At 33.9% G+C, this 27,491-nt stretch overlaps 2 protein-coding genes across 2 annotated transcripts; one reads left to right on the top strand and one right to left on the bottom strand.

Moving 5' to 3' along the window:
• The first annotated feature begins 636 nt into the window (after window positions 1–636).
• LOC100369353 (serine protease ndl-like) lies at window positions 637–6,236 on the top strand. The gene is made up of 4 exons (XM_002742312.4): window positions 637–719; window positions 1,955–2,062; window positions 2,937–3,113; window positions 4,442–6,236. Exons 2-4 carry the CDS (start codon window positions 1,987–1,989, stop codon window positions 4,639–4,641), a joined length of 453 nt encoding a protein of 150 aa, XP_002742358.2. The 5' UTR covers window positions 637–719; window positions 1,955–1,986; the 3' UTR covers window positions 4,642–6,236.
• Window positions 5,616–27,491, bottom strand: LOC102800766 (uncharacterized). The gene is made up of 18 exons (XM_006825913.3): window positions 27,382–27,491; window positions 25,094–25,181; window positions 23,277–23,378; window positions 21,209–21,334; window positions 20,503–20,631; window positions 19,087–19,145; window positions 18,340–18,558; window positions 17,210–17,228; window positions 15,214–16,512; window positions 14,772–14,878; window positions 14,012–14,105; window positions 13,053–13,155; window positions 12,729–12,855; window positions 11,558–11,646; window positions 10,346–10,400; window positions 9,418–9,609; window positions 9,064–9,171; window positions 5,616–7,981 (listed from the first exon to the last, which is right to left on the bottom strand). The coding sequence occupies exons 2-18, from the start codon at window positions 25,178–25,180 to the stop codon at window positions 7,573–7,575; spliced, it is 3,324 nt and encodes a 1,107-aa protein (XP_006825976.2). The 5' UTR covers window position 25,181; window positions 27,382–27,491; the 3' UTR covers window positions 5,616–7,572.

Here is a 27,491-nt window from a genome sequence, read left to right as displayed (position 1 = left end):
TCCCGCTGTGAAATCGACGCATCGTTCAATTCATTTTTTGTGTGTAAAACATGGCTTGTGGGGATGCATCACTGTGAACTAAAAACCAACCAATCAACAGTTTAGCAATATAGCTCAGTCATGCCAACAAAGTAGAAATTTTATGTTTTACATTTGAACTATATGATGTTGCGGTTGCTTTTTCAATCACAGTAACAACTTCTTTCCAATCACCAATGGTATTTCGCTAGAAACTGTGCTAAATGGGGGGGGGGGGGGCTGCATCAAATACTCATTGTTATGCCATCAGTAATTGACTGTACCCGGACACCCCCCTCCCCCAACTGATTATTACTTTTCCGCTATCATCAACTCAAAGTCCTGGAAGTAAAATAGTCGGTTCATTGGCCAGTTTAAAAGTAGCCCTGAGTACAGTCCTGTAGGTTGGCCTTCTTCCTCTGATCATTCGGCCCCCGCGTATATCATTTACAAGTAAAAGAATCACTAGGACCATAACATAATCTACATGAACCAAACACACAATTTTAGGCTCGGGAAAAATGTGTGTGAGAACATATATTTCAACTCATGTAAACGGACTTGGTGGTGTTATCAAACTATTGAGGGCGCACTCTAATTACATTCGCAAATTGACCTTCGTGGAGTATTTTCATGTAAAATAGATGACGGCTACTGGTTTTACGCACTCATTGTAAATATTACTTTCACTTGTCGTTCGGGTAAGTTTTACGAATTGTCTACATTAAGTATGAATTGAATTTAACCTTGTTCGAATTTGTCATCAGAGATATCACCCCTATCGAAATCACGAACATAAAAAGTCTGGCATTTCCGAATCTCACAAAATACTTACGCACCACCTAACGAATAACACCATTGTTGTCTACCTGGGCGCGGTTGACTATTTTCAAGCGAAGGTATTTCTGTCATAATTTATTTGCCGTTCGAAATGTTGAGTTGTAACACAAAATGACGTACAAGGGAAACAATTGGTAGTCGATCGACTTGATTCGACGCCCGTGAGCTTGGTACGTATTGTGACTCTGTGTAGCGCAGTTAACGATACACTTGATTGTGTGGAACTGCGATTAATGTTATGACACAGGGCCGCGCAGTACCGTACGCATATGGCAATATAACCAAAGGCTCTGTCCAACAGAGGTATTTCAGAACGGTATAAGGTGTTTTATATAAATATATACAGTGAGATATACGAAATACTAGTTCAACTACATTACATATATATACATTGTACTATTACAAGTAACACTTCAATTTGTGGCTATCGGTATCAATCTTGTACCTTGGAGACACTTTTACCTCAATGCACAGTCCCTCTATCACGGGACTGTGCTCAATGTTATACATCCAATACATAACCCTGACCACCTGTTGGATTGCACCCATAACCCGGCCCATAACCTAACGGATTATCGGCAGCACGTCTGTGAGGCAGACAAAAAAAAACAAAACATGGCATAAACGTTCTGTGCATTTCACAGGTCTTTCGCGTGACGGAAAGCGTTAGAAAAAAACTTTCATTAGTCAAAAAAACATAATAGTGAAATTTGCTGACAGGTAATTCCTTGGAAAAACATTGGTACATATACATTGGTATATGTACTACCGTATTCATCTATATCTAAGCTTTCAGATGATGTATATGTTGTTATAGTAAGCATGCAATCATTTCAGTGAATATCTGAATCACGGATCAATATTAGTTTTCCTCTGTTGCTGCATGTACCTTCAATTCACATCCTGCAGCTAATTCCATAATCTAACACATGTTATTGTGTATTTATTGATCAGAAGATGGCACCCACAGATTTGCATAATCAGAATGCAACTTTAATTTAAAGAAATTACTAGTAGTTAGTTTCAGTGTGCTGGTAACAATGTTACATATTTTGATTTCCAATTCTTAATGATTGTCTCTGTAAACCAACTTTAGGTCAACTTGAATCTAAGATTGTCATAGCAACCATGAAGTCCATACTTTGTGCAGTGGTTATATTATATATAACATTAGTGAGTTGTACAATCCCGGATATTTACATGAGTAAGTATCTTCACATGTTAAAGTGTACAGTATTAAATGCCCAGTATTCCAACCATGGGACTATGCATAACCTTCATTGATTACATCACGTATCTTTATCAGTCTTTTGTTTGTTACTGTTGTGCAGATGTATCTTCAGACTATGAAACAATTAGGGATCTTTAAAGGCTCATTGCACCATCCAGATTAAATTCAAATTCAGAGTGCCCATCACATAGACAATTTGCAACAGAGCATCATGTGCCTTTAAACCAATTTGATATTCCTGTACCATGTATACATGCAGATGTTTAAAATATGACTCTGTGAAAATCTTCCTCCAATAAAATTACTTTAACTTTACACCTTTTAAAACACATTTCTCCATCTGTCATCATCATTGAGTATATTTACCAATGAAATCACTAAACTGGAAAAATAATGAGGCAGCCTTCACAGGTATCACCACAAAATATTTCTTCTGATTCAGATTACAGATTTTTTACTTACCAGCAATCTAGTAACAATAGTTGGGTTTCACATGTGTTTGGAATGCCATAAATTTGAGGAATAGAAATTGACGACTAGCATCTTTTGCTCCACAAAATAACTAATAAACATATTAAGTTGAAACATGTTTAAATTGAGAATATTTTGAAGGTTTATTATCACCATGTTCAAATAATGGATAAATGGTATACATAGTAAACAAATTCCTTTTGAAAATCAGAATTGAAAATATGTGTCAATGTCCCAAATTAACATGTTTTTATCAAGGATAAGATCTTTTTGAATGAAATTTATTTTTTCAACTGTTTTTGAGTACACACCAATGTTGTTATACTGCAAAAGTTTGAACTCGCCCTGAACTGAAGTTTTACATATTTATTGACAGCCTGTGAAAAGTATGAATCCAAAGGGTTATCTCAGTTCTTGGGTGAACTGTTTCGCTGCACTAATTTCAAGGACCCCTTAAGAGAATGCTTAGAACCACGTCTAGTGTGCGACAGTAGAGTTGACTGTGAAGATGGCTCTGATGAGGACGCCATCATATGTAAAGCAGAACATCAAGGTAAGATTTCTGTACTATCCATGATCACACATACATCATCAATCGTGATGAGAAATAAAGATTATTCCATATATACTGCAGTTTTCTTTTGATTCGTCCCTGGAATCAAAATCGGTATTTTCACACGGTGACACCCCATACGAGGTCTGAGGGCAAACAAAGTAGTCGCTTCAAAAGTGCCGTTTTTTCGAAACATAGCAGAAATAAACAATCTGTGCAGTGTCCTATGACATCTATGTACTAAGTTTTATTGAAATGTGATGATTACTACTTGAAATATGAAAAGCTGAAAATTATGCAAATTAGGTAATTAATATGTACTGATATTACCCTAAAAACTATCAGGTCTGTGCAGTGTCCTATGATATATATGTACCAAGTTTTATTGAAATGTGATGATAAGTACTTGAGGTATCAGTGGAAAAGCCAAAAAATGATTAATCATTATGCAAATTAGGTAATTAATATTGCACAGATTTTTACCCAAAACTAATCAAATCTGTGCATTAGTTCAGAGCATCTATGTGCAAAGTTTCATCAAAATCCAATGAGTGGTTCTTTAGATATCAGTGGAACAATCATGGAACAGCTAAAAATCAGCTAATTAGGTAATTAATATGCATGGATTTTTACCAAAATCTAATCAAATCTGCGCACTGGCCCAGAGCATCTAAGCACCAAGTGTCATTAAAAATCAATGTATGGTTCTTGAGATATCAGTGGAACAGACACACAGACAGACATACTAACTGCAAAACTCCTTTTTTGTGCTTCGCACACAGGAGTCAACAAAAGTTATCAAAGCATCACATGGAATTCGACAAACACAAGTTTAAATATTTTGGGGGTATTTTCATGTTTAATAATGTGCTATTCACTTCGGGTGATGGTCAACTTTGATGAAGTAAGGGTATCTCTATCAATATTCCCCTCTCAAAGACATTGAGCTATGACACAAAAAATTCAAAATCATATTGTTTGATTTTTGCCGCAGACATTCAGCCCGCGTCTTTCGCGCAATATGTAAGGTCTCACAGTAAAAGAAAAATCATTCATTAGCCATGGCTGTCAAGATCTTGAGAGCAAGAGACTTTTTCCCCCCTTAAATGTTCCATTCTGTACTATCATCACATCCACTGTTCAATTACCATGGTTAACACAGATCAGGGAAACGGTAGTTGTGACGACAGAAGAGAATGGTCTTTTGTATCTAAGGTTTATTGGGGGCATGACAAATAAATACTCATGCGAAAACTTTGTTGAACATTGGAAGCAGGAATCTACCAACACATTTCTCACATGAATTTTATGTTTGTTTTTCATTTCAGAATACTGTGCCGAGGGTTTTGAAAATAAGGCAATAAATGGATGGAAATGTGCTGATGACATGTGTGTAGAAGAATGTCGTCTATGCAATGGGGTTAAAGATTGCGTTGATGGTTCCGATGAATTAGACTGCACAAAGATTAATCTTGACAATTGTACAATGTATCATGTATCACCACAGCGTGGTGTGATCCTCGACTAAAACTGTTTTGTACGAGAGACCATTTCAAACTTTTAGGCCAAGCGAAAAAAAAAGTTTCTGGTCAAAAATGATGAGATTTTGTTTCTTCTAAAATATATGATGGGTACACATTGTGCATATTAGGGCAGTGGTTAAAAATCACCTCGCACTTGTTTGGTGGTGTGCCATGCTGACCAGAAACTTTTTTCGGGGTTCTTAGAATAGCTATGCAATATGTGGTATACTTCAGGCTACTGTACTATTTCACATTTCCTTCACTTATATAATTTTTTTTATATTTTCTATAAAAAAGTCAGGATAATTCTTTTATTTCTAAAATTTCATTGAGGTCTTGAGACTAGTACGAGAAATAAGAAAATTTTATGATGCTCAGAATGTTGATAATTTCGGTTTCCCATTTGATTGTTCAGTTTTCATGTTCGTGTTTTGGCACGCATGGATTCAACAAAGATTCATCTCCATTCCAAATTACCATAGTAATTCAGAATCCAGAGAATCATCAAATATTTCTTGTTATGTGTGCCTATTCATATCATTAAACATGTCAAACAAGAGACAAAATCAAAAAAGTTTTAGGAATAGTATCAGAGTGAAACAAAAATAAAAGTGTCTGATCAACTTGGTTAGGTTACTGAGCATTTAGTGAACAAATGAGTGAACACTGTACATACTGTATTCAGTTTTCCATGGAGCTCTGAACGCGTCATTTGAACAGCATTCTGGCCAATAGTTTAGCAGCATTGCAGCTCATCTTAAATTTCCAACAATCAACATGTTGTTGTCAGTAAAAATCAGAAAACACTTATACATAGAGAAAAATTTATATAAAACATAAAGCCGCATGATCAATGCACAATGTCAGACTATTATTGGAAGACTGCAAGCATACAATACCCTGATAAAGCAATCATAACTGGTCATGTGCTTTTAATAACTAGATAGTAAAACATGCACGAATAATCAACTAGTAGATATAAAATTTCAAAAATCATTTTTAATAAGTTTGTACATAATTTTCCATGTATAAATATCAATCTATAATCTACTTTCAAGAAATCATGATTTTTGATGGTGACAATATAATTGCATGTAACGAAAACTAATGGATGCAATCAGTTAATTTAAGGATTTCATGAACTCACTTCATGTCTGAAAGTTGTGAAAATGTGCAACTCTGAAATGCCTTTTTCTGTTTTCAAAGTCTTTCAAATTTGTCATTGTCTTTCGATTTGATTTTTTCATGTGCACATTTTTAACTGACATGAGCAATGATCTGAACAATTATTTGGATGTGTACAAGTTAAGTTTTTTCAGGGGTGACAGGGATGGATGTTTTTTTTTTTTTCATGATTCCTACATTGACAGTAGTGAGAGAGAGGTACGAAAGTGTCACCAACATTCTCATCCATCTGCGTCAACCCTTGCAAACAATATCATGTACCTAGAGTGAACAGAGATTCTTACAGAGTTACAAAGCTTTCTAAGATTGCTGACGTTAAAGATTGATTTGCATATTTGTACTTATTCAACATGTAAAAACAACATAATTTAAATATCTTTTTCAAATAAAGCAAACTTTTGTATAAAGTAAACTATCTCCAGTTTTGATTACAATTATTTACCTCTAGGGGGCGCTATTGTAAACAGGACGTAGGCAAATGTAACTACTATATAATACTTTATCTTTAATAGCTGGAAATAATTTTTGCTTAAAAGACTTTTTGGATTTGTATGGAATTTATTTACACTGATTTCTGGCAAGTTGAATATAAAATATAGTAAAAAAGGTACATTCGCTGGATTTTATTTTCACTGAATCATTCCTTCAGCAAAAATTAATTCCAAACAAAAGTAAAGTATTTCCACCAATGTATGTATGCTGACAAGCGCCCTCTAGAGACAAATAATGTTATACTAAATGATGTAAATGTAGTCAATATAATAATCATAAATATACCAAATTAAAATTCAGATTTCTCTGCTTATCGAGTACTATGAAGTACAGCAAACGTGTCAGTTTACCTCAATACATGTGTATAGTTTATCCCCAAGCGTTGTCACATTGCAGAGTGGATTAAACTACAAACAAAACACAAGTATAACTCAGATTACAGAAATAATGTGACACAGATTATGCAGAGACAAAAATATGGCAGTATATTTCTTAATATAGGGACTATGCCTTTATTTAAATGTGTTTCCCCAGTCAATAAAATATTATCTTAACAAATAAAGGCATACGCAACATAATTCTTAATGTTGTATTGAGCATTGGGAAACATATCAATTGAAAAGAATAACCTCTACATATAATAAATATATAGTAAAACCTTTACTAAAATTAAATTGTAGAGGGGACTTGTCACTACAACCAGTATTTTGTTCTGCTACAATTAATCGCTCACCTACTTTGTAAACACAGATGATTATCATTTAAATTTGGCGAGTGGTGCAGTAATGCATAGAAGATATATTTCCTGAGACACAGAGGTACACCTGCTAGTATTGATTCAATTTATTTTGATAAATAAATAACATGTAGGAATTCATGTGAACTCTCCATTGTAAAATATGTTAGAAAGAACTTTGTCTTAAAGGGTGGTGATCGTTGCACCACCCATGACCACGATATGGGTCTCATACGAATAAAGATGGCAACTTGGATTTATGCAGACCAGCTAGTACAAACTGAGTTGCCGCCAAACTTTAACTAGCTAATTTCTTTAGTTATTGGAAGGTATCAAAGGAGTCATCGACGGAACTTAGTGCATGTCCAGCCCACATCAAAACTCGTATTCATGATTTTTATTATAAGAGCGCAACACAAACGTTGAACATGTGCTTCACAATGACCACTGCCCTTCAAATAGGTATCATTGGTGATTTTTTACATACACAGTAAACATAATAACAGTGTATGGCAAGTACATTTCATTTATTCCACGCTTTCCTACTGCCACGTCGCTTCCACTTCCCTCGACCTTTGCCCCTTCCCCCTCTACCTCTACTCCCCCCTCTGCTGAACTTCTTTTTGGGGACAGCACTGTAGCCATCACTACTGGCTTTTGAGGTCCTGGTTTTCTTTTTAAACTGATTTTTATAATCAATCAAAGAGTCTTGTTGTTTAGAAATGCCACGGAAAGCTTTGATAGGTGAATCGCTTATTTCATTCCAATTAATTTCAGTACCACTATCATCATCTACATCAGCATCATTTCCATCATCATCATCATCATCATCATCATTATAATTATTATCATTATCATTATTTTTATTACCATGGTTTCTGGCATTGTCATCGTCGCTATCATCAAGTATTTCGACATCCTCTATTTGACTTCTAGAAATAATAGGAAAAATAGAACAGAAAGGGTTTAAAATATTTGTAAAATCACCCCACTACTATTACTACTTAATAAGAAGAATGAAAATAATTGTTGATGACATTCCATTTACACTGTCATGACATTTTATGCAAATCATACACAGTAAGGTTTCAATGAAATACACCATGCTGAATAGGAATCAAACATGACATGCATAAACAAATATTTGAAAAATGCCACAGTAGATCAAATTATTATGCAGGTGCAAACCACAGGTACAGATGTGTTACGATACGCGAGATATAATGTCAGGTAGAACTGTACAGATGCACAATTTGAATTTTTTCTAAATAGAGATAAAATAAAATACTGGATTCATTGTTTTCACATCAACATTTAATAATAACTATCAGACTGGCCATATTTGATTATAACAGAGCAAGGAGATCTTATTCATGTGGTGTTATATTTAAGGTGGATTACAAAATTGTTAGTGAACACAACATATTGAGATGAACTATGTTGGAAGATAGGAAGTACAAAATGTTTTATGTTCAAAGTTAGTCTGGACGCTATGTCAGACATGTAAAACAGACGTGTAAATTCAGAAGGAAGAGACTCTAAAATGCCCAAGTACTGGAAATCATTCATTGCAAACTATCATATTGGAATGACTGCACAATAAATTTTGAATTACTAAAAAAATGTATTCAAATTATCGGTCCCACCTTGAAAACTCAATCACAACCAAATATACAAAAACTTCTTGTCAACACTGTAATTGTAGCATTTGGAACTATACAGCAAAATACTTTATTTTCACTTAAAATTAATTTTTGCTGGAGGAGTGATTCAGTGAAAATAAAATTTAGCGAATATACCATTTTTCCTACATTTTACATTCAACTCACCAAAAATCAGTGAAAATAAATTCCATACAAAATACCCAAAATGTTTTTTCAGCAAAAATTAATACCAGTAAAAATAAATTATTTCACAGTACTTCATACATCAAAGGCGACAAACTAATTTATTCGATGATATTTGCATATTTGGTAAACACAACGGTACAATTAACTGATGAATGTCCACTTACGGAGCACTCTGCCTGTCAACCTCTTCCTGTACATGCTGAGCATATTTGGAATGAGGTATCATTTTATGGCAAATAAAACACTGCTCCAGTCTCTCTTCTGTTTTCACTCTGAAATTAAGAAAGCAAAGATGGGAAAATAATTAAGTATATCATCTTGAGGGCATGCCATTCAACTGGACTATATCACGTGGAATGGATAATTTGAACACAATATATAACGCAGGCAGAATATTGTTGAGCACTGACATATCCATGCAAGTTCAATAGTTCAATCATTTGTATGTTGACTTAGTCAGTCAACATAAATAGACGTTTGATTTGATTGCTAAACCACCAATAATCAGACACACCCACTTTTGTTTCTGTCGTGTTACATCCACCATCGCTGCCGCTGATGATGAGGAGGATGGTGCACGATTTCTCGGCTTCTCTTGAAATATTCTCAGTCTTTGTCTTCTCGTCATTCGTTTCTCAGCAACTTGTATAATACCGTCTTTCAACATATCTTCTATAGCGTCATTGTGTGCACTCGGAGATGACGATTCACTAAAAATATGATGAGTGATGAATATAATGAACTTATGGAGATGTTGCAAAATAACACACATTCTGATGAGGTGAGAAATAAATATCAGATTATTAACAATATTGAATGAAATTGATCAGCATAAAAAAAGACATTATCTTCGTTGAAATATATTCATATACAACAATCAAATGATGTGTAATGATCTGCTACTCATTTTAACATGACAACATGACAGCAAGCTGGCACCATAATTTAAAATCTGCTCTGAGTAAAGATACAATGAAATTGTACACTGGCAAGTTTGATTAGTCCGAGTATGACAAGTCCATGATAGAAAAATGTACAGGAATCCACAACAAAAATAGAATTGTCTGTGTACTAAGTTTGAATAACTTTATAGACCATTTCCAGCCCAAGATTTCATGTGATTCGATAAAATGACACAAGCCATTATATTGGCGCATGTATGACAAAGTAATCATCTGTTAAGCAGTAATAATAGTCTCGGGGCTGATTTTCTGTAAGGCCCTAAATCAAAATTTATGTGCACCCCCTTACAAACATAGGTCTGTTGATATCTTTATTTATTCACACTATCAACAAATAATTTCAAAACATTATCCAGAAATTGTAGGTGTTTTTATGTGTTCATGTAAAAAAAATACTGAAAAAACAAGAAATATGCATGTGAGTACATGTATGTGGGAAGAATTATGTTCTAATATAGGGGTTAGTAAACTCCTGAATACTTACCTATTATGTGTTTTCACTATTTTACTAATAGCTGACTCTTCTTCACTATCACTATCTGAAATCAACAGGGAATAAGTAACATTATCTTTGAGTTCAACACTCATTCGATATTTTTTAATGAATCTGTCCTTAATTTACAAATGTTATGAGTTATGACATTCACATTGACATCGAAGTGTCATCCAACACTAAAACCTGTCAAATCATAAACCGGTAGTTCAAGGTTTCACACTACATTTAGAATTTGTATCACATGGAGAACAAAAGAATGAAAACCCTTCTTTTTTGAAGTTAAAATACCAAGTTGAAAGCAACTTCTTACGAACTGTTTTATTTCATACCAACAAGCCTGACATATGTGAGTGTAATTTTAGCAAAAAACTAACTGGTTTTGAAATGGCGGACTGATTCATTCACAGTGAATACTCAACCACCAGCATGCCAGTAGTAATGTACTGTAAAATACTTCATTTTTTAGCTGAAATAACTTTCTTGTTTTGTATGGGGTTTATTTTCACTGATTTTTAATGTGTTGAATGTAAAATAAAGGAAGAAAGGTATAATTCACTGGTTTTTATTTTCACTGAATCATCACTTCAGGAAAAATAGCAAAAACAAAGTATTTTACAGAGTTGAATCAGCACTTTCAACTCCTATAATCATGCAGTTTACAATTCAATTTCAAACTAGACAAACAACTCTTATATTTTTTTTTAAAATTTGCTTAGACTTATTGACGCAATGTGTAAAATTGTTTACAATGTTGTCTATGCATAGTTTAATTATAGTGATTTTTTGATTTACGGGTAAGTAAAACGAAATCACATTAACGGATGTGACTTTTACTTTGAAAACCTTAGCACCCCGTTGGCAGGCCAGTCACACTTATTCTCACTACAAGAGGTTAGGATCCCCCCTGCCAAATGTATGCCCTTACTGACGTCAACCAAACTTGTTACGCGGGAAGTTGGCACCCAAGGCTGACAGGTACTACACCTTGCCTAAGGGTGACCTGGAGGTAGTTGTGGCAAAAGGTAACCTCAATTCCATAGACTCCACAACCAGATGCAAAACCTAAACCCCTTTTCCTCATCAAAAAAATCTAACAATTGCCACAATCCATTTGGTGTTCTAAAGTGTTTTTATTGTACGTAGATTTTGAAACATGTTCAAAGTTTCTTATACTGATAGTACTGGTATGTCTTTACTCACCTTGGATCCATTTTCGTTTTTTACCAGGTTTCCTATGGCCGCGAACAGGTTTACTGAAGTCATTTGCCGTGCTTGTACTAGGACCTTCACTGTTTACAATAGAAAGCGAAAATAAAACTATTAAGACTTAATTATGTAAACACAGAAAATATACAGTATATTTTTTTACTTTGGTCAAATACACTATTGCCTTCAAACTAATTTTTCTACAAAAGTGAGTGGTTTGCAACCACAGGCAGTCTCCAATATCTGTACCAGTAAGCTGTGATTACCCACAATGCATATTCTCTTCTCAATCTTTCCCATATAAGCATATGTGAAACTTGCCTTTCCAAGTTATGCCCTTCAATGGATAACATTAAAGTGAAACAAAATCCTTTCAGTGTCGTGAGTGGTTTAATTTGTACAAATAAAATAACATTTGTTTGTATTTGCTCTATCAGTATAAAATAAACGCAACTGTAGGATAACGAGTGCTTCTATCAAAGATGCACTTTTACTGTAGAAGCATCTAAACTGATAATTGCATGATTTGTATACTGAATCATTAATACATGATTTATTTTGACCGTACTAGAAACATTTCTGTAGTTTACGTACAAGTACGAAGGGCAACTAATAAAGTAAATACAGTTTGTATATCCTATGTCATTTTGACATGACAGAAGCGCTGCATCACCAGGGGGTGCGCTACTTACAGGAACGTGTATTCCTCAACAAATATTATTTAATACATGCGATTACCAGTACATTTCAGTTCTCACTTTGGTTTACTAATGAATAACATGTAAATAGCTGGTCGGTGCATGTACAACATTCAATGCGCTTATCTGATGACAAGTTTTGACCTGGGCACCACTTGCACTAATTACCCCCGGCGCCTCTTTGGATGTCTTCCAGTCATTTAAAAAATTACCTTTCTTAATGTTATTAACATTATTAAAAAATTGGTAATCTTTCAGTTTGTACTCACTGGTCTGCGCAACAGTGTGCCATCTTGGTTTATATGCATAACTCATGCATATTCAAACACACCCTATATCGTTATATTTATATAAAAAACACTTGTCTATAAAGAACAATTTACAAATAACAATGGTAGTCACTATACACAGTTTTACATTGGATACAGTGACACCAGACGAGTGTAACTTCAAACATGAAAACTTACTCATTTATCCAGTCAAGACCTTCTGTAACAGGTGACACACAGACAACTGGTGGACGTTTAGGTTTGCCAAACTTCTCCTTTCTGGCTTCTATCAATTCAGGAAAAGATGACTTGGCACTTTCTTTAGCTTGAACAAATTAGAACAAACAAATTTATAATAGTTTTGTTTATTGTAATATAGTTTTAACATAAACATGTTCAGAGATATAGATCCCGCAGCTGATGCTTGATTATGATGATTATGATTTGACTTCGCCCATAACTGAGCGTGTCTTGTGACAAGTGTCATTTAATTAAATCGCCTTTAAAGCACGTAATACATACCTGGCCTGGTTCTCTTGACTGGTACAGTACCATCACAATCAGCGGCATGTACTTCTATTTCAGTTTGTGGAAACATCACACCACACAGTGGACACTCAGTACCCTGTAAATAAACCAAGTACAGCCAGTTGATGAGATTGATGATTGATACAGTTATGTGTATATGTAGGATATGTTCAGTAAAATACACGGGGACATAAAATTTTGATTTTCAGAATAATTGAAAAATAATCTTCCCAGCAATATAATCATGATGATGCTGGAAACCTTGACTATTAGCATTCAATAACATAATACAAGTAATTGCAATATGTAGTCTCTGTGATTTCTCAAGTTTATGAAAAATATAAAGTTTGAATATGAACAGTCAGAGTGTCAGAGCTATGGCCACAAAAGTGTATTCACTAAAACAAAATGGCCACCAGTCAGTGAATCGGATCTGACAAACAAAGATACATGCATTCAGGTCCCATAAAGTTCAATTTACATAGTTTAATATTTTTCATGAATTTCTATTATTAAAACAACTGCAATTTTGTCCATTTTGCAACAGATAACCAAAAGAATAAATATGCACATATGAGACATAAGGTATGAGGTATGATGTATATCAGGCCAGGCATCTCTAAGATGCAGGTGGGGACGCACAGATGCATGCACACAAGGGCACACGCACAAGTTCCTGTTTTCGGAATGCATCTCAACCAAAAAGCTGACTGTCGATCGTACACCAAAATTTACATGTGTTGACCCAATGTACATACACTACTACTTGAGCCAGCCTTACTGTTGACAAAAATTCATACGCAATCGCTATTTCACTGTTTCATTCAGTTTGATGATGACTTAGGTCTATATTTTGTGTAAGCACAAAAGTACACTTGAAGCAGTGACTATAGATTATTATAGCCATATATTTGTGTACACTAGAACATGTCATACAGATGACAAAACAGTACCTGTTGTGGTGATTCAGGGTCTTCAATAAGTTCCGACTCAGAGTCTCTGACATTTTTGTCTACTTCGTAAACTGGAATGGTTGGAGAATCACTCCTATACAGCAAAATAAAATATCCCATCAGTAATGAAACATATAACCATGAGGTCACAGTGGAATGTTAGGCTCATTTTGTAATATCCAAGAAATTTTAAAATAGTGATTCATTTATTCACACTTCTATAATGTGTCAATCAATTGATAGAAAGTGCAAATTTTTCAATGAGCCCGGCGATATTGGAAGTGCAGACATTAGATAGCCTGGTGAACTTAATGGTGTTTCATTGGTTTGTGGGTCCTCTCAACAAACATCTAGAATTGTTTTTGTCAATAACCATGTAAATTTATTGCAAGCTCACAAAGATGGAATGGGGCGATCGTACTTCAGTCTCAGTAGCAGCTATCAGTCGACACATTGGGAAAATGTACAACTAGCATCCATTGTTCAGAAAATTAGCATATTCCAATTTATCAGCCAATCAACATTACGATCATCAACTGACCACTGAAGGGAAATCTAGGCAACAATTTCAGAGTGTTGTGAAGAAGAACCATACAACAAGAGGAAAGTATTTTGAAGGGAGAGGCATCAAGAAGATGCATTACTTCAATTTTTGTGTTAAAAATGATTGATACAAAGCTAATAAATGCTCACAACGAAAAGACAGGTGATTTGTATGAACTAGATAGTATTAATCATCATTTTATCAACTATCACGTACCTTTCAGGGCTTGGTTGCGACACATCAGCACTGGTCGTTGGTTCTTCTACATCACTTTGGTCAGTAGTATACTTCAGCATCGAACTGGTGGGCACTGTCTTAAATTCCTGAAACAGCAAGGAAGCAGCAGTAACAAATCCTGGGATTAGAGCCATCATGTCATAGTTACTGAATGTGTCAGCTTGATATAGGAGTTTACATATCGGGAATATTAGGTATTGAGGGAAAAAAATGTAGACAATCGACAAATATTAAAAAAAAATTAAAATCAGCCATCAGTGTTAGACATGGATAAATGTTAACCAAAACTGAAATTCAATGTTGGCATGTTGAGGGCACCCTTCATATCAAAGTGAGGCTTTGTGGAATAACCCATCAAATCAATTATGTCCGACATCGAAAAGTGACTTTGCAAGATATATAAACAGGTAAAAACACTGACCTCCTCTGCTTCGTTTGATTCCTTCCGCTTTTCATCTATTTGTTCATCTGTCTCTTCATTTCCGGCATCCTCTGGCTCCTCATCACAAACATAAAATGCTTCATCTATCGCTCCTTTTGAAAAAAGGTTCTTCTGATAATAATGAACTAGTCTTTTTTCTTCGTAACATAATTTCTTGCTAATATTATCCGTACTGCATAGTTCTGAGTATTTTATTATAGAGTTTTGGGATGACGACTTGATATCTTGACCATTTTCTTGAGATCCTGAAAGTTTTGTTTTATCATGAACAGTTTTCCAGCTTGCAAACGGATTTGTATTTGACTCAGAAGCAGCAACATTCTTGATAAGTGGGCTACCACTGGAAACTGGCGCTGCTATGTTGCTGCTAGTACACTCATCACGTTTCTTTGATGTACCAATTTCAGTACCTGATTTCACACTGACAGCACTCTCATCATCAGAGCCAGCATTTCCAAACAGATCATCACCTGATAACTCAACTTCATTGACTTTTATTGCAAGGCCTGTCTCATTTTCATATTCTTCACTATCATTTTCTGCATCCTCATTTCGCACAACAGTATTCTTTGAAGGAACGACTTTGTTTGACATGGAATTAGAATCATTCTTTCCAGCAATCTCCTGTGAGACATTGTTCACATTTATATCCAAATCTTCTACCTCGCCAAACTGATTGTCAAATTCCTGGGTGTCATCGTTCGCCAAATCAATAACACTGCTTGTTTGTTTCACTGTAGTTGACAATGTTTCATCATTGCTACTTTGACTGCCATCTTTATTCTGCGATGCTGAATTAAAATCCAAAGCTTTTCGTGAGGGGTGATGCTTTCTGCCAATGGTCAGAAAGTTGTCTGAATCAGATGAACTCTGGTCAGACTCAAGAACTTTAGTTTCTTGGTCCCTAGCTTGACAAGGTCTCTGAAATGGGTCGATTATTTCTTCTTCATCTTCCATGTTAATGGGACTAAGATTTTTTGCTGTTTTTTTCTCTTCCATTACTTCCAAGTCATCATCTTCTCCTTCATTCACAATATAGACATCATACATCGGCTGGTTAGAATTTCGTAATCTTGCATCAAGCGTGTTACTCATATGATACCCAGGTTTGATTGGGGTGCCAAAAAAAGTATTACACGAATAAAAGGATTTTGACTGCTCTACTTTCACCGCTAATCGATACTGTTCAAACATTGCAATGATAACATTGGTATAGACGTTTGGATCAACATCATTCGGTGCATATAAATGTTTTGAGAAAGAAAAATGTCTTCTTGCCTACAAAAAATAATTGATATATGAGAGTTAGGAAAATTTAAATGTGATACCTATATGTGTATATATAACATACTGCTTATTTATGAACCACAGTCACAACATCATTATCAAAACGGGTTTCCCATACGTTTATTGATAATGTATATCCAGTTATATTGAGTTTTATCATGATATAATAATAATAACTTTATTACATTACTGAACCATCAGCGGGTTCAGTATGGTATTAAAATAAAAGGTATTACAAGATTAGGACAATTCTAAATACAAATACAATAAAAATAAGAATAAAATAATATAGTTTAGTACCAAACATGTTGTATTGTAGTCATCCTCGTTTGTAAAACAATGAAAAAGTAAAATAACACAATTTGTGTCATTTTGGTATCTGATCCATATGTCCACAAGATAATCTCTAAGCTTAAAATCTGGTGAACTGCATTATATATGACAGGTCATGGAATCAACTCACCACTTCATCTTAACAACTTGTACTTTCTCCACTTATTTGAGAGACAAATAGATTTTTGAAATACCCTACCCCACAGAGACACCCCTCCCCCACCCTCTAGCCCCTAGACGCAAATTTAATTAATGATTAAATGTGTTTTCACTTAATTAGTTGTATTCATATTGATATAGAGTCAAACATAACTAACACATCAGACTAAAACAGTGATATCGTATATTTACTTACCCTTTTGCATTTCAATAATCTATATTCATGAGAAGAGAGAAAAAACATACAAACTATTAAACAAAAACACCAAAGTCATTGTACAAGTACCGATATATGTTTCTTACATCTGTCATGACAATAAATCGGGAAATATAATAATATTTATATGTAGGTTTTTGGATACTTTAGTATGACTGACATTGAGAATGACCTATAGGAAGTAACAATAGAATTTAGATGCTAATGGCTCCAAGATCTTGGGAACGAGAGAATCACATGACTTATCTTTGCCCCCTTCAAACAGCGTTTCATTGCATCTGCTTTTTTAAATACATGTATCATGGTTTCATGTATCAGAGAAACATTATTTCAGTATCTGAGGTAATAAAACAAGTCATGTGATTTTTTTTACTCACAAGATCTCAGTGATCATTTGCATCATGGAAACTCACTTCTTGTCTCCATTAGCAGATGTAATTTTCACCTTTATATGAATTTATGATTTAGGGCAATAAAAACCAAATTCAAATTTGTCATGCGTTTTTTTTTTATATGAAACATAAAGAAGTTATGTGTGCATGCGTAAACAATAAGTTTTGCCACTGACGGCAAACACAACACTTCTTTTATCAATTTTTGAGAAGGACTTTTCAAACTGACACTGACAAAAACAGATCTAAATTTTGTTTGGCCTAAGCATGTTACTGCATATATATGCAATGCATTATGGGAAATAACTTCTCAGTGCATAAAATAGAAAACCTTATCATACTGGAAACTGGCTAAATTGATTATAAATTTGCTGAAAATTTTAACAATATTAGGAATCTTAATAATAACGTATGATTATTTTATTCTAAATCATTGGGCAAAATTCATACATGAAGAAACAGTCAGAAAATGCAAATTTTTATCATTTTCTATGATATTTTAGACCCAAATATTTTTCATTTAATACATCTTTATGGCATTAACCTATAATAATGAATGTATTGTTTGACAAAAATGACATAATTTGTCAATTTCGCTCTAACCTAAGGATATTCATGAGGATGACACTGACAGTCACTGTGACTGGCTTCTTTTTAGGACATTTCATTCTGTAGTACAGATTTTCAAAATTTTCGCCCACTCAATCCACCTCTCACCTTTTATCAACTAATTGCCGCATCTTCACTGTAGGTTTAGCTCGGAAATCTGATTTAACTTTTCTAACCATAGGTTTATACTCCGAAGAAATGTTATCTTGTTCTGGCATATCTGGTTCCACTTTAGCTTTTTTACTAATATGAAGAATTGGTTCCTGTGGAGGATCTATCTTCCTCTTTCGAAATTTAAATCTGCTTGGTTTTGGACGATCCTGATTCCTAGAGATGTAATGTTAATGTAAAAATACTGTTTAGGGAGTAATAGTCACTGGATTTAATTTTACATTATGTTCAATGTATACTCGCTACGTTTTAAATTCACTGGTTTGTGAAACATAACATTCAATGGTTAGCTTTGCATAATAATCGGATATTTGGCACATTTACCTACCAGCAAATATTAAACCCAGTGAATAATGAAACATATTAAATTTTTTTTAACCAGCATAAATATCTCTACTGCCACCTGCATCAGTTATTAATGCATTAGATCAGGTAATCAAAGCTGACTGGTGAATGAGCATAATTTAAAAATATAAAAATAATTTGTGATTCCTCCCTAACTTTCATTACAACGTTTCCATCTTGAACCTTGACTGAATTACTACATTTTTATTTATGAGAATTCCCTATCACACAATGATACAACCAAATTTGATTGTTACATCAGAATCAGAATAAGAATAAATCCCCACTACCGGGCAATAGTATAGAGGTATTGAAAAAAAAATAGATCATCTTACTTACCTATCTGCATTGTTGTCATTAGCATAGGCAGTAACATGTGTTGTGGAACAATCCATTTCCTGAAAAAGGAATGTAAATCAAATTATAATTCTGATAATGATTACAAAATATTGCAGTGTCAATCAGATTTTTTTTATTTTTATACAGTGTATATATATTTTTTTATTGTTGTTTGTGTATATTTATGACTACTGTAGAATACTTTATTTTCGCTATTTTCACTGAAGGGATGATTCCGTGAAAATAAAATCCAGCGAATATATTTTTTTCCCTATATTTCACATTAAACTCATCAAAAATCAGTGAAAATAAATTCCAAGCAAAACACCCAAAAAGCCTTTTCAGTGAAAATAAAGTATTCCACAGTATTTTTTGTTGTTGTTTTACTTTATATTATGATTTTTTTTTTATATCACATCCCGGTAACCTTAACTACCAAGATACGATATATATAAAAACAGTTAATGACGGCATGTAAAACCTAAAAATATTCATGAATAAACAAAAAAAAACTTAAATTGGAAAATATTAACATTATCAGACTGTTGCTGTGTTTGTTAACCACAAATATTTAGTTACACACAATAAGCTGTACCACTATATTCAACCTTTCACTGTCAATGTTTTTAATTTTATTTTCTGAAATTTAATAGAACATACTTGTTTTGTAGCTCGTTGCTACAAAGTAAACTTAATTAAGTGAAAATTCACGTATCAGAATAAAGAGGGAGATGTACACACAAGTTAACGGGTTGTAGGTTAGCGGTGAAGTGCCACTCTTTATTGCATAACACGTGATCAGCTCAGGACAACATACGTGGAGTAATGTGATTTGCTAATAAGGTCATGGTCATGCCACGTGATTATGTAACCCTAACTCAATGAATAAAAGTATAAGAAACCATAGCAAAGTCAAAGATACAACAACTTGCAAATAATTTAACACAGTTCATAGGTTGTGATCAAAAGATTCTATTGCCCTACAACAGCAATAATGTCCAATTTTATACATAAATGTTTTTTCATGTTTTTGAACTCCAAAACAGTACATTGCTTGCATTTTGGAGGGAAATTCTCATTGATGCTTTATTTGTACCCCTAGAAAGTACCAGGATGTGTGACCTTTTGAAGGTAATGCATCAAGCCTATTATGGCATTTGCAATAGATCAAATTCGTGACCTCTAAAAAGTCAGACATCCTGGTACTTTTGTTGGTAAGAAAATCAAAAATGAATTCATTTATGTTTTTAATGCAGTCATACCAACACAAGTACCAGGATGTGTAGGCATTAGGGCTCATGAAAGTGGCCTACCGGTATTTACTAAGACTCACTGAATAGAATGTGTAAAACACTGAGATATAAATGGTATATAGATCTCATTTAGTGTTCACAACTATTACATCTGAAAACCAACCTTCATATTATTCTCTGACTCCTGTTTAATTTCACTAATATGACTGGTAATTTTCCTCCCACAGTTATCATCTGATACAAAATGGGAACTTGAAGACTTGCTTTCAGTAGCATCTGTGCTGGAGGTTACCTGCATGATAAAATAAACTTATGAGACTCAGTTATTCCAAGTTAGTTTGCTTGATGCTTTCCAAATCATCATAGTTTTATCAGCATATCAGCGTGTTTGAATGATAACCCAACACTACATAAATTTCATGAAGCATTGGGTCAGATGGTACATTGTTTTTGATACAATTTCCTGTAAAAATTTTGTGATGATGATTTAGAACTAAGGAAGACATTTTTCCAAGAAGTATCTTTACAAACTTTTTATCGATATTCAATCAGGATGGCAATTCTCGGCATTTTTTCAAACTTTGATGAATTCATTGAAAACTTTTTAAATAGCTACATGATAACGTATTTGTGCAATAGTCATACTCAATCTCGGCTAGCTGTGTTGATTTTCGTTTTTCAATTGGTAACTTCTTTGTAGATTGATTATGGCAAACACAAATTTTTGCCCAATTTTTATATTTTGATGCAAAGTTATGATTAAACCTTTCTATAAGATTCTTCACATGTAACCCTGTTCAATACATGTCAATTTAAAGTATGACAAGGCATCTAACAAAGTGCACTTTTACTTGTTTTCATCAATATACCTTGTTAGAAGCTGTATTGTCTTTGGTTGGAGTTTGTTTCTTTTTCACATAATCTTCTTGCTCTTGAAATAATTCACTTATTTTGGCTTGCTTCTGCATTTCTTGACGACTGAGTGCCAGTGCTTTCTAAAAAAAAAAATCCTCAATCCATTAGAATAATCCACAGAAGTGCTCAGAAGTTCTATGAAAGACTGTAGTCTGTTTATGATGCAAGCAAAACTGAGAAGCAATATGCAAAGTAACTGATAATTATACACAGCATTGCACCAGAAAAGAATCTGATATGTAGATTAAATGAATTATATTTGTGCATTATTATATACTGACTGAACCTCAAAGTAATTAGATATGTACATTGTAGATTACCTCAATATGCAAATGACCCAATTATTATATACTGACTGAACCTCAAAGTAATGAGATATGTACATTGTAGATTGCCTCAATATGCAAATGAACTAATTATTATACATTGACTGAACCTCAAAGTAATTAGATATGTACATTGTGGATTACCAATATGCAAATGACCTAATTATTATACACTGACTGAACCTCAAATTAGATATGTACATTGTAGATTACCTCACTATGCAAATTACCAAATTATTATACACTGACTGAACCTCAAAGTAATTAGATATGTACATTGTAGATTACCTCAATATGCAAATGACCTTATTATTATATACTGACTGAACCTCAAAGTAATTAGATATGTACATTGTGGATTACCTCAATATGCAAATTACCGAATTATTATACATTGACTGAACCTCAAAGTAATTAGATATGTACATTGTAGATTACCTCAATATGCAAATGACCTAATTATTATATACTGACTGAACCTCAAAGTAATTAGATATGTACATTGTAGATTGCCTCAATATGCAAATGAACTAATTATTATACATTGACTGAACCTCAAATTAGATATGTACATTGTAGATTACCTCACTATGCAAATTACCGAATTATTATACATTGACTGAACCTCAAAGTAATTAGATATGTACATTGTAGATTACCTCAATATGCAAATGACCTAATTATTATATACTGACTGAACCTCAAATTAGATATGTACATTGTAGATTACCTCAATATGCAAATGACCTAATTATTATACACTGACTGAACCTCAAATTAGATATGTACATTGTAGATTACCTCACTATGCAAATTACCGAATTATTATACACTGACTGAACCTCAAAGTAATTAGATATGTACATTGTAGATTACCTCAATATGCAAATGACCTTATTATTATATACTGACTGAACCTCAAAGTAATTAGATATGTACATTGTGGATTACCTCAATATGCAAATTACCGAATTATTATACATTGACTGAACCTCAAAGTAATTAGATATGTACATTGTAGATTACCTCAATATGCAAATGACCTAATTATTATATACTGACTGAACCTCAAAGTAATTAGATATGTACATTGTAGATTGCCTCAATATGCAAATGAACTAATTATTATACATTGACTGAACCTCAAAGTAATTAGATATGTACATTGTGGATTACCTCAATATGCAAATGACCTAATTATTATATACTGACTGAACCTCAAAGTAATTAGATATGTACATTGTAGATTACCTCAATATGCAAATGACATAATTATTATATACTGACTGAACCTCAAAGTCATTAGATATGTACATTGTGGATTACCTCAATATGCAAATGACCTAATTATTATACACTGATTTAACCTCAAAGTAATTAGATATGTACATTGTAGATTACCTCAATATGCAAATGACCTAATTATTATACATTGACTGAACCTCAAAGTAATTAGATATGTAGACTACCTCAATATGCAAATAAACTAATTATTATACACCAAACTGCTGCACAAAATAATCAGCAATTATCAAAATGATGCTGGATGCACAAAAATTAAAAAGTACTGTTACCAGGTGAATCTTGGGAAGAAAAAAAACAATTTTTTTATATTGTCCCTACACAAAATTGCCACGCACAAATATAAGTTTGAAATGCCAAACTTTATGCTAACAATACAATCAGTAAAACTAACCTCCAGCTCATCTTCTTCTTGCTGTGCAATGTTTTCTTCTTCTTGTTTTCGAGATTCTAAATTCCTTCTCCTTATTGATCGGTCACTTCTAACATTAGAAGTCTAGTTATAGTAAAGATGCAAAACGCATTATGTATAGGTACTGTACAATCTGTATTAGAAACCGCGGCTTCTATTAAAATAGTACAATGCAACAGAGGGCATGCGGCTTCTATTAGAGCATCTACACATATGAGAAATGATGAATTTTTGGTTCTCAATTATTCAAAAAGAATGGGTGTGACTTCTATTAGCGATGCGGCTTCTAATACAGATTTTACGGTACTTTGTCAATAACCACTATCAGTAACTGTTACCATGATTGGTCAAATACATGATCATGGAATCAACAATAAATATTAACTACTTCAATACCCAGTCAACTTGTCTTCTCAAAATATAATCGGTCAAAAAAAGTTGATAAGCTTGCAGTGACTATTTGGTCCCAAATTTAACAAGCCATGCATGGCACAGTCAACATTTAAGATATATATATAGCTTTGTTTATGAATGATTATGATGATTTTTTAACATTAAAATGATTGAGATTCAGTTATCTTGTATCTGATCATCAAATGATTACTTGTCCATATTGAGAGATATTGGAACAGCATTAATTAAAACAAAATGGCCACTGGTCGGCCATTTTGAATTGGATTGTCAAAAGCAATATCTGTTTACCTATGACATGATGTATAATAAATATTTAAAATTTGAACATGTCCATTATTGTACTGTTACATGTCCATGCTGCAAGAAAGGTGATGAAACTCTAGAACACTTTGTTCTGTGTGAAAGCTACAAAACACATGGGGGTATTATCATGACAAATATTCGTTGTGAAAAGATTCCTTATTGATGCCATGGATTATAGAAAAGATTATGTAGATTAGATTTATTTCCTGTATTCACTTTAAGTTTAAAAGTTTCATTTTTTGTACTTCCTTTAAGTTTTAAATTGTCTGTTTTTTTTTTTCATTTATATAGTACTAGTATGTGCCTTTTCTAATAATTTTGTTGTAGCTCCTAATAACTTAGTGAGCCCCTGATGTTAAAGGGTAGCAACAAATAAATAAATAAACATAATCAGTCAAAGTATGTCAGAGATATGGCTCTCGAACCACATTCATTAAAACAAAATGGCCACCAGTCAGATATTATAAATCAGATCTGACAAACAAAATGATGTGCATCAGGAACCTATAATGTCAGATGCCGAGATCAGGTTCAGGAATGCCATAATTTTTCAGCACCAAAATGGCCACCATTCAGCCATTTTGAATTAGATCATCAAACCAATATATCTGTACATCTATGACATAATGTATATTGCAGGGATTTTTTTAAACAAGGACACAGTGGCGTAGTGCCCTCATGCCATGGCCATGCGCCCCCTTACCCTGGGGAGCAGATCCTCTGGCAACAATAAAATTCAGATTGACCAGGGATCACATGTGACCATAGTCTTCAACTGTGACCTGTCTGATAGTAATTTTGGCCCCAAGGAAGCCATAGAATGCTCCATTTTAACTTATCAAAAACTCCACACCCTGGTAGGGAGAACCTTATCTCCCCCACTTGGTGGCACCGCTGAATTGCAGTGCTCTCTCTTGCAGTTTTTTTCTAGAAAAACCCCTGATAATGAATATATAAAATTTGAACATAACACATATTTTACACCCTGCAAATAAACTGATACATCTTATTTAGACACATAAAGGTGATGTTTCAGTGCACATTATGCAATATTATTTTGTACTGAAAATGGCCATACTTACAAAATCATTGTCTCCATCCTCCTCGATGACATCATCATCATCATCAACGATGATAACAGGTTTTTTAGATTTTCTGTCTCGTGGCATGCTAACACAAAAAAACAGAGCAGATTTGAAGTGGTATAAACTGAAAGAAATGCTTGAAACGTTTGTTCAGACTTGATACAATGTACATGCATTAAATAGGATTCCTTAAACCGAATGCAAAGCTAAAGCTTCAAAGAGATATCAAAGGTAATTGCCTTGATGCCTCAAAAGTTTACCTTAGTACCCTTACAAAATACAGACTTGTCTCTATATGTTGCCACTAAATGGCTTCCTACTAAATAGCTGTAACTTGTTCAGCTGGCTACTTTGTATATTTCAAAGTGTCACGTTTTGGCTTCCTACTTTCTAATCTAGTCATCTACAATGTCGTGTCATCTAACATTTGAACAAATAGCATTTCAATTTCTGAATTTTATTAAAAAAAAAATCTCTGATGGCTTACAGATTGTACTAATTGAGTTTCAGTTTAAATAACATGAATTTTAGATTACTCCCTTATGCTTTGAAGCAACAGGAATGTTGTCAGAATATCAAAATTATTATCTCTAACCTCAAGGAGATAGAGGAGTTTGATTGAAGTCAGTAATCTAAACAACAGTACGGTGATCTAAGTGTGATAATTAGCTATTCTAGGTGTTCAACTGAGCATGTGATAGGTGAGGGTGTCTTTAAAAGTAAGGTCACATTTATGCATGTTAGTGGAATCATATTAATTAAGTTTTATCTGGACAACATTTTAAAGATCATGTTTAGCGGTTTATAATCTCACTGGTAACTAACTTTGGGATTATGGAATGTTTAATGTTCAAAGTCTGTGCAGTGGTCGTTGCGCAGTGCGTGTTTGAATTGCATGCAAATAATGTACTAGTATTTTACATGTGTTGTGTACGTCACTATAAGACGCTGCAGTATGTCCACTGTCCTTAGATTTGTCATATAAATTAAAAAGGGGCATAAATGCACAGGTACAGAAAAACAGTCTAATATCTAATAGGAAAAACTTCAAGCATTTAGAAGATGGTTCAAATTGTCAGTTGGAAAATCCTGTCACTCAGAGGAATTATGTAAGGTATATAGTGGATTCAGCCATAGACCCTCTAGAGGGTCAGCATAAGAAATTTAAGACCCGTTTTTGCTTCAAAATGTACATGTATGGACATTTATGATCAAAAAAGTCAAGCTCAGCACTGAAGACAGCAGATAGCATGATAGCATGTCACTATTGCGCCCGGGGGGCTACTTGCATAGAAGTGCAATATGGGTATGACTGGGGTGTCATTTCACGTTATTTTGTTTAGAAGTGGGTAGTTATTTATCAATGGTTTGGTTTAGAAGTGTGTAGCATTTATTTACTTTTTCACAGGTCCTTATATTCAAAGCCAGATACTGGAAAGGCTGAATAAAATGCGTCGCCCGGATGCGCTCACTGGTTGCGAAAGTTGTGAGCTGGTTTTTTTTTCGCTGAAAACACTTGTGTTTAGAAGTGGGTACATAAATAGAAAAAAATGGTTTAGAAGTGAGTATGGTTTACGAGAGGTGGGCTTCACACCCTAACCCACTTAATGTGGAAGTAGCCCCCCCCCCCCCGGGCTATTGCGAAATTGAAAGATACATAAAAAAACTTCTCGTTGAATATCTTGCAAATATCGTTATTGAGGTTATAAGGCTACAAACAAAAACAGGGGTAGGGTAGATTTATAGTAAAATTGTTATTTAGACAACTGAATAGAAATGTAATATAGAGGCAACATTTCGGACAAGCAAGTTTCAATGTTAACATTAAGCCTTGAAATATATATCTCATAATATAACTTAAAGTTTAGCTGTGGTTTGCGGCTCTGAGGCTTTATTTTGTTGATCGGAGCAATATTCCGAATAACACCAGTAATCTGATTGTAAAAATAGAGACACAAGACCATAAACAAATAAACTCATTCAGCCATAAGTTTTTAGGACTGTTTGCAGGGTTGCCCCCCGTGTCATGAAAACAGGGCTATACAGTTGAATCAAAATAGATCAGTTCAGTAAATTGAGCTGGCAAATTATATTGTGGTATACAAGAGTTACTAGTAAATATACATCTACCATTACGACTACTGGACTAGTTCCATGTTGTGACCAATACGTCACTTGTCAGCTGTCAGAAAACTGCGCCACATACAATATTGCTTGCATTTACTATAAAATACTTCACATATAAGTGTAACTGAACTATGGTTATGAAATGAAAAAAAAAATACCTCAAAAGCGTTCGGAAATATTGAAAATAAAACACTACGATCTTATGGTGATGACAAGGCACAAGTTTCTGAATATACCCATTAAACTCGCGCGCTCTCAATGACTCCCT

The sequence above is a fragment of the Saccoglossus kowalevskii genome, chromosome 10 (assembly GCF_978046115.1).
Source record: "Saccoglossus kowalevskii chromosome 10, keSacKowa6.1, whole genome shotgun sequence".
Classification (NCBI taxonomy): domain Eukaryota; kingdom Metazoa; phylum Hemichordata; class Enteropneusta; family Harrimaniidae; genus Saccoglossus; species Saccoglossus kowalevskii.
This window is presented reverse-complemented; position numbering and strand designations above follow the sequence as displayed.